At 40.9% G+C, this 12,979-nt stretch overlaps 1 protein-coding gene across 6 annotated transcripts; it reads left to right on the forward strand.

The window, feature by feature from the left end:
- The first annotated feature begins 5,265 nt into the window (after positions 1-5,265).
- LOC143860478 (cyclin-dependent kinase G-2-like) lies at positions 5,266-10,063 on the forward strand. Of its 6 annotated transcripts, XR_013239721.1 has the most exons (9): positions 5,267-7,593; positions 7,698-7,826; positions 8,495-8,630; positions 8,723-8,811; positions 9,018-9,132; positions 9,224-9,330; positions 9,436-9,583; positions 9,731-9,802; positions 9,985-10,063. XR_013239721.1 is itself a non-coding variant. In XM_077371146.1 (8 exons), exons 1-7 carry the CDS (start codon positions 5,987-5,989, stop codon positions 9,533-9,535), a joined length of 2,283 nt encoding a protein of 760 aa, XP_077227261.1. In that variant the 5' UTR covers positions 5,267-5,986; the 3' UTR covers positions 9,536-9,583; positions 9,663-9,969. The 6 variants fall into 6 exon arrangements, 4 of the variants coding, with proteins under 4 accessions (XP_077227264.1, XP_077227261.1, XP_077227263.1 ...); XR_013239720.1 differs by having other exon boundaries at positions 9,436-9,802; XM_077371146.1 differs by lacking the exon at positions 9,985-10,063 and having other exon boundaries at positions 9,663-9,969.
- The last annotated feature ends 2,916 nt before the right edge of the window (positions 10,064-12,979 follow it).

The raw sequence follows: 12,979 nt of genomic DNA on the forward strand, positions 1-12,979 counted from the left end.
AATATATATTATATATTAACATATATATACTGGGGAGGCAAAATATGTCCCTTCTTTTTTGGAACCCCATTTGTTACTTGGACCATTCCCGTGGTTAGGGGTGTTCAATTGATTCTAACCGAACCGAAATAAACGAAATTTGGTAACTGAAATAATTTCGGTTATCAAATTTCGAAAACCGAAACCGAACCGAATTTTACGAAAACCGAATCAAAACCGAACCGAATAATGATAGAAAAAGACAAAAAAATCTATTTGGACAGTTTGATCGGAGGGCTATGATCAATCTATCGAAATGGTTCTTTAGGCACAACCTATTGAAGTTGTGATCAATCAAAATGGACGGTTTGGATCATCCTACGGAGTGCCCATACACAATTTTTTTTTTAAATAATGTTTATTTTTTGGTTAATTTCGGTTATTCGGTTAACCGAATTTGTTTCCTAAGATAACCGAAACCGAATAACTGAATTAACCAAATATTAAAATCGAAACCAAACCGAAGTAGCAAAAAACCAAACCGAACCGACCGAATCAATTCCGTTCGGTTCGGTTATTCGGTTAAAACCGAATAATGAACACTGGCCATGGTGTAAAAAGAGTAGTCAAATTACACTAGATAGGGCTATCCAGGGAAGATGAGGGGTGTGAATATATCATTGCCCTTTATTAGGACTGTCAATCGGGATGGGCAAGCCGAAGCACGCCCGTTCGGCCCGCTAAAAGCCGGCTCATAATTTAAATGAGAACAAGCTAAACCAAGCTTGGTCAAAAGTTGAAGCCAGAACTCTAATTTGGGCTGAGCTTGATAAAGGGTCGTCCAGCCCGTTATAGGCCTGGGTCCGATAATATATTTACTATAAAAATTTTCAAGATTTCTTATGCCCTTAAAAATCAGTAGATATTAATTAAATAGGTTACTTAAACATTAATATCCTATAGGCTATAGTTCGACATTAGATTAGTTTTTTTTTTGTTTCTTTATTTTGCCTCTCTTCAGCCCACTCCATATGAACGGTTTGGATCATCATATCCTATAGGCTATAGTTTGACCTCATATTTATTAAATGAATAAGACAAAATCTGGTAAAAAATCAATCGGTGTGGCTTTTCTCACATGCCAAAGCCAACAAGTTTAATGGTTTTCTATGAAATTGGCTTTTCTGTGCTTGGCTTAGTCTTTTCTCGTGCAGAAAATAAGAGGTGATGGGCAAGCCCGAACTTGGCCTGAAGCCCGTTGTGGAGTTTGGGCTGAGTTTGGGCAAGCAAATTTCTAATTTAGTCAGGCTCGAACTTGGCCCGAAGCCCGTTGTATAGACATGGCCTGAGCTTGAGCACCTCATGCCCATCCAAGCTCGGCCCGATTGACAGTCCTACCCTTTATATAACCCGAGCTCGGTAAGGCTCGCGAGCCTGGCCGAGCCGAGCCGAGCTCTTGAGCTTAGCAGGCCCAGTCGGGCCAAGCTCGGCTCGGCTCTGCTTGTTTACACCCCTAGCTGGACGTAGTTAGTTACCTTGTAGAATAGTGGGGTAAGTAAGTAGTCGATAGGGAGGGGGCAAACATTTGCTTTACCTAGAGTTTGCTTCGTATAAGAGTGAAGTAGTGTTTGGTTGGCAATAATGGGAGGGGTGTCATTACCAATATAGAAAAAGGGAGAGTGGGAGGAGAGAGAATCATTCTCCAAGCCAAATTCCACCTGTTTTGAGAAATTTATCTTGGAGATCATGAGAGAGGGGGGGGGGGGGGGGGGGGACATGGATGCCATGTCATTAGTCATGCAGTAATTACCTGTGAAACTTGTTACGTAGTCAACAGAGACTTTTATGCTACATTGGCAACCAAAGAAGAGATTTTGCTGTTGTGGCACCCAAATGCTGAACAAGGTAAGCCTCCATTTTATACATGCATACACCTAAGTGCGAGCATTGAATAAAGTCTATTTAAAAAAAAAACATTTGGGCCCGCCTTGTTCAAAGATCCAATCCATTTGCTGGCCCCAGCATAAATAGCACTTGCCCATAAAATTGTCTCCATATTATGATTCTATGCCTATGATATATACACCGAAGGACATCATGTATAAACCTCTACACATCGGAGTGTTGTGATCATCTAAAAGAAACGTCTTTTTCGGGCACAAGCTATCTACATTGAGGCTGAACAACTGGATGATTTGGATCTTTGAACAAGATGGGTAATAGAAACCTGGACGGGTGTAGCTCTTCGGCTAAAGTCACGAGTTTGCTCTCCGGAGACGAGTGTTCGAATCCCACCCGGGCTTACCCGATGCGTGTGGTCTACGAGTGCCTGTGCGCATCCGTAGGGAATAGTCCTACGCCCGAAGGGAGTGGGGACACCCTTCGTCATCAAAAAAAGAAAGAAAGATGGGTAATAGTGTATTTAAAATATAAAAAAAAACATACGCACCTACTCACGAATGCCATATAATATCTCGTGTTTGTGCCATGTAATAGGTGGACCCCACTCTATGTGCGCATAGTTGAGCATACCTTGTTTTTCAAATACATTGGAGCCCACCTTATCCGAAGATCCAAACGATTTCAACCATTGGACCCAGTGTGCCCATCAGGTTGGGTTTAGGTATGTTGGACCCAGGTAGAACTCAACCTTAAAAGCTAGCCGTTAAGGCGAGGGTACCCATTCCCTTACAAGCTCATCCACATCATTTCACTTTACCGATGTGGGATCTTTGCTTTTGTGTGGAACCCCCCAACAATCTCCCCCTCCATGCGGAAGCAACGTGGACAGTCTCGCCCCTCCATGCGAAGGCAACGTGGCAACTGCGAGATCTTCTCTGAGGGAATTTCACCATCCTCGGAGGCATACCGCGGTCACCGAGATCTTCCCCGAGGGACTTTTCCACCCTCATAGGCACGCACCAGGGTTACCACGCCCCAGCTCTGATACCACTTATTGGGACCCGGGTAGGACTCACCCTTGAACAACTGAATGGTTTAGATTCTTGAACAAGGTAAACTTCCATCTTATACATACATACATGCACCTACATGCAAGCAGTGTATAAAGTATGTTTTAAAAAAATCACATGGGCCCGCCTTGTCATTTGTTGGGTCCCAACATAAATAGGACTTGCACGTAAAATTGTCTCTATATTATGCATCTATGCCTATGATATATGCACTAAGGACATCGTGTATAAACCTCTACACATCGGAGTGTTCTAATCATCTAAAATAAATGTCTTTTTAGGGCACAAGCTATCTACATTGAGGATAGACAACTGAATGATTTGGATCTTTGAACAAGATGGGTAATAGTGTAATTTTCTTTTTCTTTTTCTTTTTTAAATGCATACACACATACTCACGAATCCCATATGATATCTTGTGTTTGTGCCATGTAATAGGTGGGCCCCACTCTATAGGCGCACGGTTTAGCATGCCTTTTTTTTCAAATACATTGGAGGCCACGTTATCCGAAGATCCAAACCATTCAACTATTGGACCAGTGTGAATAGATTGTGCCCCCATCAGGTTGGGCTTAGGTCTGTTGGGACCTTGGTAGAACTCAACCTCAAGAGCCGGCCGTTAAGGGGAGGGTCCCCACTCCCTTACAAGCCCATCCACATCATTTCACTTTCCCGATGTGGGATCTTTGCTTTGGCGTGGAACCCCAAACAATCTCCCCCTCCACGCGGAGGCAATGTGGACAATCTCTCCCCTCCGTGCGAAGGCAACGTGGCAACTATGAGATCTTCTCCGAGGGAATTTCACCATCCTCAGAGGCATACCGGGGTCACTGATATCTTCCCCAAGGAACTTTTCTGCCCTCGGAGGCACACCCCGTGGTTACCACGCCTCGGCCTGATACCACTTACTGGGACCCGCGTAGGACCCGCCCTTAAAAGCTAGCCGTTAAGGGGAGGGTTCCCATTCCCTCATAAACTCATCCACATCATTTCACTTTACTGATGTGGGATCTTTACTTTTGCATGGAACCCCAATAGGGTTGAGCCTCTTGATTCGACACTGTGTTCGTGCTGGGTTTGGGTTTAAAATTTCAGGTGGACTTTATTTGAGTACACCCATTAGTGAGAAAACCCGATTAACTTTTTCCGTGCCGAGCAATCTATAGCCTATGATACAAATAGTTATTATCATCCAATGGGCACAATGTTTTTGGGAAATGATATATCCGCCCCTTTTGATCACCAGAAACACCCCTTGTTAGTGTATCAATGACTAAGGAGGGGTTGCTGTACTTATGTCAGAAGAATTCAATGCCCCCGATTGCCGCAAACACTGATAGGGGGTGTTCCTGGTGATCAAAAGGGGCAGATATATCACTTCCCATTTTTTTTTTGTGTGGCTCGCCCATGACAGTGATAAAAACGAGCGATTTAGATCCCTGAGAAAATAGTCCACAGGTGCCCTCAGTTTTTTTTTTTGTGTGTGTGTGTGGGGGTGGGGGGTACGATGGGGCACTTCGCAAGGAATAGGATTGAACACGTGAGCTTAGATCATTGAGAAAATGGTCCACACGTGCGTGACTTATCCTAAAGTGTAAATACTCTTGAAAAATCCTCAAGAAATTCACTTCAGTAGCGCATCTATTGCTAGACACGACACTGCTTCATCTTTGACTCCTCATATTTCAAAGTTCGAAACCACATTTATATAAAATAAAGGGATTTTTTCTAGGCAATTTCACAGGAAAGTCATTTCCAAACGCACTTTTGCATGATTGTTTTGACTAACATTCATGGTCCAAAGGTGCCCTAATATAAAACTATTAACATAGAACTTGCACACCAATCTTGTTTACAAAGATTTTTCTCATAAATATTCACACCCTTTTACTTCGAAATCTCACCAACCATTTGCCCATTGGATTGAAAATCTGCAAGAAAACCACCGGGCAGTCCTAACCAGTGCAATCAAGATAGTTGATGGGAAAGGGGGCGAATATCAACTATTTCTCATGTGGATTTGTAAACTAGAGGAGACTGGGAACTAATCAACAATCTAGGATTATTTACAAATACATGATTCCCCGGACCACCCCTTGTAGTCTAAAAGACTAAAAAGAGGAGTCATAAACTCATAATTAAACAAGAAGGGGGGTTGGCCCATGGAGGAAAAGGGCTGACCATTGTAATCTCGTATCTTCCTCACTTGCCAATCGCAAGTGCGTCCTACTAGTTAAGCAATTTCCCTCCCGTTTCTAAACACGTTCGCACATATAAAGCGCGTCTCAAAGCGAAGGCATCCGTTATTACTTTCTTTTTATCGTCTCGAGTGAAAAGTTTGGGGGTTTTGCCTTTTCGCAGCGAGGGAGCGATTCCGCCCTTTTTGTTTCTCTCTTTTGTCCTGAGCTGGTAAGCCATCTCTTTCATTATCTTCTTTATTTTCTCTCATCCCCTAAAGAAAGAGAAGAAGATTTCTAGGGTTTCTTTATCGCTCGTAGTTTGATTTTTGATTTCTAGGGTTTCGTTAGTTTTCCGTCTCTTCTTTCACTTTGCGATTTTTAGAAGGGAAGAAAGGGAATATTCGAGTTGCAGAGAACGAAGAGAGAGGACTTTCGATTTGGTTTTCTAGGGTTTCCGCTATTCTCACCGATTCTAGGTTATATCCGTTATTAATCTGGATTTATAGGGTTTCCTGTTTCTTTCTGGTGATTTTTTGGCCCTGAAGAGATACTGAAGGTTAGGGCTTCTGTTTTTTGTGCATTTAGGGCTTTCTCTTGTCGAATTAGGGTTTCAATTTGAGTGGAATTGGTGATTTTGGTTTTGAAGCGATACTGAAGGTTAGGGAATCTGTTACTGTGTATTTGGGGCTTTCGCTTGTCGAATCAGGGTTTCAATTTGATTGGAATTGGTGATTTTGGTCCTGAATCGAGGGGATCTGTTCCTGTGCATTTAGGGCTTTTTCTTGTGGAATTAGGGTTTCAATTTGATTCCCCCCCCTGTTTTTTCTGGTTGTGGGAGGAAAATTGGGGTTGGATATGGCGGCGGGAAGTTATAGAGGGTACCGCGACCATGAGTTCAGGGACAGGGATTCAGATGTTGGAGTTTCGAAAAAGAGGAATAATTATTACTCCAAGGAAGGAAATGATCTTTTTCTTGATGGAAAGCGTGGCAGTAGTCAAAGCTGCCATGCTGAACGAGAAAAGGAGATGGATTTTAGGGTTAGGGTTAGGCAGAGGGATATCAGGGAGAGGGAGGTGGTGAATAGTGGCTACCATTCCTCTTCGAGCACGAGCAATTCGGGAAGCAGCGGTAGTAGTCATAAGCGAGGTGGTTTATCTGTTAGAACAGCAGAGCGGGAGCCAGGTGAATTGTCGAGTGGAAGTGGATCTGATAATGGAGATGTGCCTGAATCACGTATTAGGGATAATGGGAATGAGATATTTAAGCTTGAAAATGGGGTTCACTCATCCGCTGGTAGGAAGAGGAAGTTTTCACCAATTGTATGGGATAGAGAAGAAAAGTTAGGTGGCGTTTTATCTAGAAATAAAACTGACCCAGCAAGTATTTCACTTCCTCCTCCTCCGCCGCTTCCTCAATCCTTCCGCCCATCGCCATATCATAGTCTTAGTGAGGCTGTACAGCCATCTCCTTCTAGACCTAACGGCTTTAGTAGCATTCAGACATCACCGCTAGGCAAGCCTCCATTAGCACCCAAGTCAGCAGGGTTAGTTGCATCAGAATCGCCAGCTGGGCTTTCGCAGGATTCACCTGCGGGTCAGAAATGGAGCAATTACCATGAACCAGGACAGCTGGATGAGGAAGACTATGTTCCGATGCGGAATATCTCCGCTTCACGGTGGGCGGATGAGAGCAATTCTCCAGATGTTGAAGGTGAAGTTTCTGATGCGGAAGGCATGCCTAAAAGAAGGAAATTGACGCCTCTGTCCAAGTTGGTCGATACAAGATTAAATGCAAAGGTATCTAGTCCTGAGCTTGTGGAACTCTCAAAAGAAGGCTCTGAAGGAGCTCGAGCAAAGTCATCTGATATTGATGAAGGCCACCACCATGTTGGGCCCGCCAGTGAAGATGAATATCTGGAAGATAAGAATGATTTAATGGATGTTGACAAGGAAGATGTGAGCGACATTGTATCTGGTCAACAGACGGAAACAGATTCTGAAGGGGAGGACGATTCCCGTAGGACCGGTGAGCAAATAGTGCCTCCGCCGAGAAGCATCAACATGCTGCAAGGGTGTAGAAGTGTCGATGAGTTTGAGAGACTGAACAAGATAGATGAAGGCACATATGGTGTTGTGTATAGAGCGAGGGATAAAAAGTCCGGGGAAATTGTAGCACTGAAGAAGGTGAAGATGGAGAAAGAAAGAGAAGGTTTTCCCTTGACATCTCTAAGGGAAATTAACATTCTCTTGTCATTTCATCACCCGTCGATCGTAGACGTTAAAGAAGTTGTTGTTGGGGGTAATCTTGACAGCATTTTCATGGTCATGGAGTACATGGAGCACGATCTGAAAGGGCTTATGGAAATGATGAAACAACCTTTTCATCCGTCTCAAGTTAAGTGCCTAATGTTGCAGCTGCTAGAGGGTGTGAAGTATCTTCATGATAACTGGGTCCTTCACAGGTATTCTTGTCTATTTTGGTTTTCGATTACAATTTTCCAAAATTTACACTTCTCACCCTGTCTTGATGTCATTGAATAAACTGGTGGGTGGTTTCTTTCTTCAGGGATTTGAAGACATCGAATCTTCTTTTGAATAATCGCGGTGAGCTGAAAATTTGTGATTTTGGGTTATCTCGCCAATATGGAAGCCCGTTGAAGCCTTATACTCACCTGGTTGTCACTTTATGGTACAGGTAATATAAAAGTATTCTACGGCCATTCACCTTTTGCAGTTTATGTCAGTACTGTCCTATAATGAATTTCCTTGCTGCCTAGGTATATTAAGATGTCTTTAGGGGGCTGTGCTGGCTATCAGCCACTTTTACCTGCCTGCTTTTTGTTGCTCCTCTTAGGCAAGTCTTAGGCCCCTATAACATTACATGTAGTTCATGTTTGGTGGTGGATGCCTGTTCACATTCAATAAATTTCTGCAATATTTCTTCATTATTCTCTTAGACAATGGGTTTCAATGTTTAAGACTCTTACTTTCCTGGTTTGTGGCTCTGAGTGACCGTTCTCTTCTTACGCATTGGCACATGCTCACACTATGGCGCATCCCCTTCTCTTCTTACGCATTGTCTTTGTTTTCCTATCGTTGGATATCTTGTTATTTCCTTCTACTATATATCTCATATTTTGAGATTGTGTAGGATGTGGAAGAAATATAAAATTTCTGTATCGCCTTTTCCCAGTCATTGGATCGAAGGGTTTTGTCATTTTGCTAAATCTGTGTGTATTGCTCACATTACCTTGTTTATATGTTTTTTTTTTGTGTGTTTTATTTTTTTTGTCGCCACTTGAGGCAAAATTTTGCAATTATTTGGCAATTTCAATGTAGTTATGTCCTGCTGTGTACTTCCAGGGCTCCGGAACTTCTGCTAGGGGCTAAGCAATATTCAACAGCTATTGACATGTGGTCATTGGGTTGCATAATGGCTGAACTTTTAACCAAGGAGCCGTTATTCAGTGGGAAAACTGAATTTGATCAGCTTGACAAGGTAATTTATAGTTTTATACTCCCCGAACTTCTGCTTATATTTGATCTTTGCTGCAATGGTTTAATCTATTCACATGGTTTCCATTATTGCAGATATTTAAAACTCTTGGCACACCAAACGAGAAGATATGGCCGGGATTTGTCAAATTGCCTGGTGTCAAAGTCAACTTTGTGAAGCAACCGTAAGTGATATTTTCATATTTCTGATCTTCATTCATGTTTAGTGTGGCACTATAAACCCTTAATTGTGCTCTTATTCTTGCCAATTTTTTCCCAGGCGTTCAGCTATGGGTGATTCTGGTCAGGCTTTCTGGTTGCCTGGATGGCATTTACTCAGTTGTTCCGTGTATAATTTATGTTTGTAGTAACCACCGATGCATTGTTTCAGGTATAACAAGCTGCGGGATAAGTTACCACGGGAACCATCTTTCTGTGGGCGTCCAACCCTCAGTGATCTTGGATTTGACTTACTGAACAAACTTCTTACTTACGACCCAGAGAAGGTAGAATTATCCAATTGAAATATTTAGTCTTTGCTCATTGTTTGGCGTGTTTTTCTTGTTATGGTACTTATTTATCTAATTTTCCTTGCAGAGGATAACAGCGGAAGCGGCTCTTAACCATGAGTGGTTTCGCGAGGTCCCTCTTCCCACTTCAAAAGATTTTTTTCCAACATTTCCTGCTCAACATGCTCAAGACAGGTATTTGGACCTCATAAAGCCAGCGGCCACGAGCGCCTAGTTTTACTGCAATTAGCTTGCTTTTCTCACATGCTTCTGCTTATAATTTCCACACGCATTTGTTAGGCGCCTGCGACGGATTATGAAGAGCCCAGATCCACTTGAAGAACAGAGGAGGAAAGAGTTGCAAAGGGGGGACCTAGGATCTGGCAGTTTGTTCGGCTAAGTAGAAGGAATTTTCCACTCCAATTACAGCCAAAGATAAGCCTTTGAGGTGAGAGACGTGTGCATTGCATGTGAAGTTGCAAAACTTCTCTTAGTGTGAGATGGCGATTGATGCTGTTCTTTAGCAGGCACCCGATGATTCCGAGTTGAGAAAGATATTCTCTTGTTCTCTGCAATCATACAAATTGTGTTGCAGGATATTTTTTTTATTATCCTGGAGCTTCGGCGATCATAGAAAGTGCGTTCTTAATACTGATTGCCTCTCAAGGTGTGGCATGATGGCTTTTCTTTTGGTAAAATTGGTTTCGTTTGAAAGTCGTTGTAACATATTTTTCATTGGTACATTGTAAACGGTGCTCCTAAAATCTGGCTTTATATACCAGACTATTATGGATATACTGCCTATACTATTAGTATTTGTCCTTTTAATCTTCACATTGTGTGTGCAAGAGACGATTGGTGTGAAGCGGAGGAGATGTTCTTTGCTATTTATTCCTGAAGAAATAGACGGAAAACTTTCCCCTATAAAGGTAATTTGCTGATTTGATGTTTATGGAATGTAGTCAAGGAACAACATGAATTTAACAGTGATTGGGCATGCTTAACTTATGCTAAATTAATTTTGGGGTCCATGTGATTACATCTCCACGATAATCCAGGCCTACTATCTTATCTGAGGGTGTGGGAGAACTAGTCAATTGAACACACTTTCTGAAAAGAACTAAAAGAAATTTTGGAATGGATGTTTGCAAGAGTTACTTTCACCTGGTCGGTTTTTTGCTGTCTTCGGTTTCTTGGTTAGTTTTAAGTATGTTAAGGATACTTGATGCTTCTTCTGCTTTCAAATACGTCGAAGTCTTCATGGAAACATAGGAACCACTAACTTATAGTTTATTTCTGGGAGCACCTTATCTTTCGGGCTAAAAAAATTATCAGTTCTCCATTTAGCTTAACATTTATAACTATTTATTTGTGGAAGAGTATGAATGCAAAAAATTATACAGCTCCTGCCCAATAGGTTTAATGTGGCATGCTCTCTATGCAATATGAATAACGACGTTTCTGTTGTTTCTTTCTCAACCTTGATAATGCCAGCGATTTGTGTCAGAAACAATATGTCTAGGGGCAGGAACTTGTCCTTATTGTTGAATCATGATTATGCAATGTCGGTAATAAATGAATACGAATAAAGAATCGCTGTATTTATGATCATCAGTGTTGGTGTTCACACTAAAGCAATTGGGGTAAACAGGAGTAAAACTGGCCACATAATTATGTCCGGGCAAGCTCGCTATGTCTACATTGCGCAATGATGGGTGCATTTTGGGCTATGCATGAATTTGTAAGGAAAAAATGCATAAATTTATAAGAAAGTCTGTATTTTACTTCATCTTTTTTTTGAACGGTAGTTGACTTGGTCAGCGTTGGAATTTACTTCATAACAGCAGCAATTTGCAATTAAAGGAAGTGAAATATAATAAAAATTATTACACTTAGTAATTAGCAGGGTGCATAATTATGCAGGTGCCATCATCAGTCACTCCAAATAATGCACATTGGTACATAAGCCAATCTTTATGTTCCCATTTTAGGACTTGAAAAGCTTCACAATCTTTACACATTATTTTCTTCCTTTTCTTTTCATTTATTTCTGGGTGATGTTTTGTGAAACATTGACTTAAGTCATTGAGATCTTACTCGGGGTCAGTCCATTCTCTTAATCTATGAAGAGGTTTTACTGATTCTCTCCTGAACTCAGTCAGATGCAAACAGAGCTTATGAAAATATGCTTTTCCATGCATGCAGTTTTGAGCACTGGCTTCCTTAAGAAAACATATGAAGCTTGGCGGGCTCTAACTTGAACAGTATTTACCTCATGCCCTCGTCATTAGCTTTTTGCTTCCAAGGTATTTTTTTGTGGTTAGTATCACACAATACCTTATTATCCTTCTGTATATAAAAGAGCTCGTTTATGTTGCTGGAACATGTCTATCCTGTACATGAAGATTCATGGGTTGGGCACATCTTTACTGGTAGCATCTGGCTGTGGATTGCTCTGGATCGTCAGCTGATCTCTGTTCTGTTACAATTCCATAGTTTTTTTGTTTGAATATTACAATTTTTTTGTTTGAATCTTTGGCTTTGTTCGACTCTCTTCCACCATAATTCATTTCTATTGTATTTGCCTTTAGCCTGTCTTTTCTATTCTCTTTTTCTCTTTGTATTGTGACCATCTCGGTCCTTTTTGCAATAATATTGACGATTATTCAAAAAAAAATTACAATTCCATTGTTCATTTCACCAAGGTCCCCCTGGTCATGTAATTTTAGCACCTGGAAATCTAACTTCTACTGTAGGATTACATGGAAGATCGTGATTTGTCTGTCCCTCTGTTGTGTTATGTAACCTGTGGTATTGTGAGCACATTCAATGTTTTGGTGAACTGAAACCTTCATGACAGTTGCATGCAAATGTTACTGCAGTATCAAAGTAAGCAGGTTGAAGAGAGGTGAAATTGTATCACCAGTCATTTCAGGAATTCACTAAATTGCGGTTATGTTTTCCATTGTCTGGAAATGGATCACTCAATAGAGGTACAAATACCCTGTTTCTCTTATTCGGATAATATGTTTTTTTTTTTTTTTGGTAGCCAATTCTGTAATGACATTCAGGATAAGTTTTGTCTGTTTTCATCACTATGTTGTGTTATGAACTTTAATGAGATTTTATTACGTTTTGTGATGAACTTTGGTGAGAGAGCCATTGTGTTAAAGTTTGATATATTTACACACACACAATGCCCATAAAAAACCCAGCGTCAGGGGCACGGCGGCACGCCCCAATGTATCCACATTTCCCAACCACACTGAAAAATGCAAAATTAAAGGAAGGATCAATGTAATTTAGTGATGTGGATCCAATGGGTTGACCTTGTGATTGAGAATTTGCTCTCTCTCTCTCTCTCTCTCTCTCTCTCTATATATATATATATATATATATATATATATATATATCCTTTTGTGAAGCCAATGATATCATGGATGGTTAAGATAGGGAGAAATTGTATGCACACACGTTCTTATTCTTTTGCATTTTCCCCTTCTTTATCAATAAAGATTATTCATTGAAACCATTCAAAAAAAAAAAGATTATTCATTGAAAAAAAATGAAGGATCCCTTGTGTAGATAACCTGAAGCCAACCACTTTATAATGTAATTCTTTTTTGTTTTCGTTACAATGCTTGCTATGTAACATCACAGAGTTGATGGATTGATTTTGGTGCGTATTTTGGATTTTATCCAAGGACATATGACTTTGCACAAAATTGGCTAACAAGAGGTTATGCCTTGTCGATTATCTGATCGAAATAAAGGAAAGACTGTACACTTAGATAATTACTAAGCATTGAAACAATAAGAATTTATTGTGTGCTGTTGTTAATTC

The sequence above is a fragment of the Tasmannia lanceolata genome, unplaced genomic scaffold (assembly GCF_043159265.1).
Source record: "Tasmannia lanceolata isolate RefF3 unplaced genomic scaffold, GAP_Taslan_0.1 ptg000037l, whole genome shotgun sequence".
In the NCBI taxonomy this organism is placed as follows: domain Eukaryota; kingdom Viridiplantae; phylum Streptophyta; class Magnoliopsida; order Canellales; family Winteraceae; genus Tasmannia; species Tasmannia lanceolata.

Excerpts from the sequence above, each read along its gene's own strand:
- LOC143860478 (XM_077371145.1), top strand. The coding sequence starts at position 5,987 with ATGGCGGCGGGAAGTTATAGAGGGTACCGCGACCATGAGTTCAGGGAC. Across the intron at positions 8,812-9,017 it reads GTCAACTTTGTGAAGCAACC|GTATAACAAGCTGCGGGATA; the intron begins GTAAGTGATATT and ends GCATTGTTTCAG. Across the intron at positions 9,133-9,223 it reads TTACTTACGACCCAGAGAAG|AGGATAACAGCGGAAGCGGC; the intron begins GTAGAATTATCC and ends TTTTCCTTGCAG.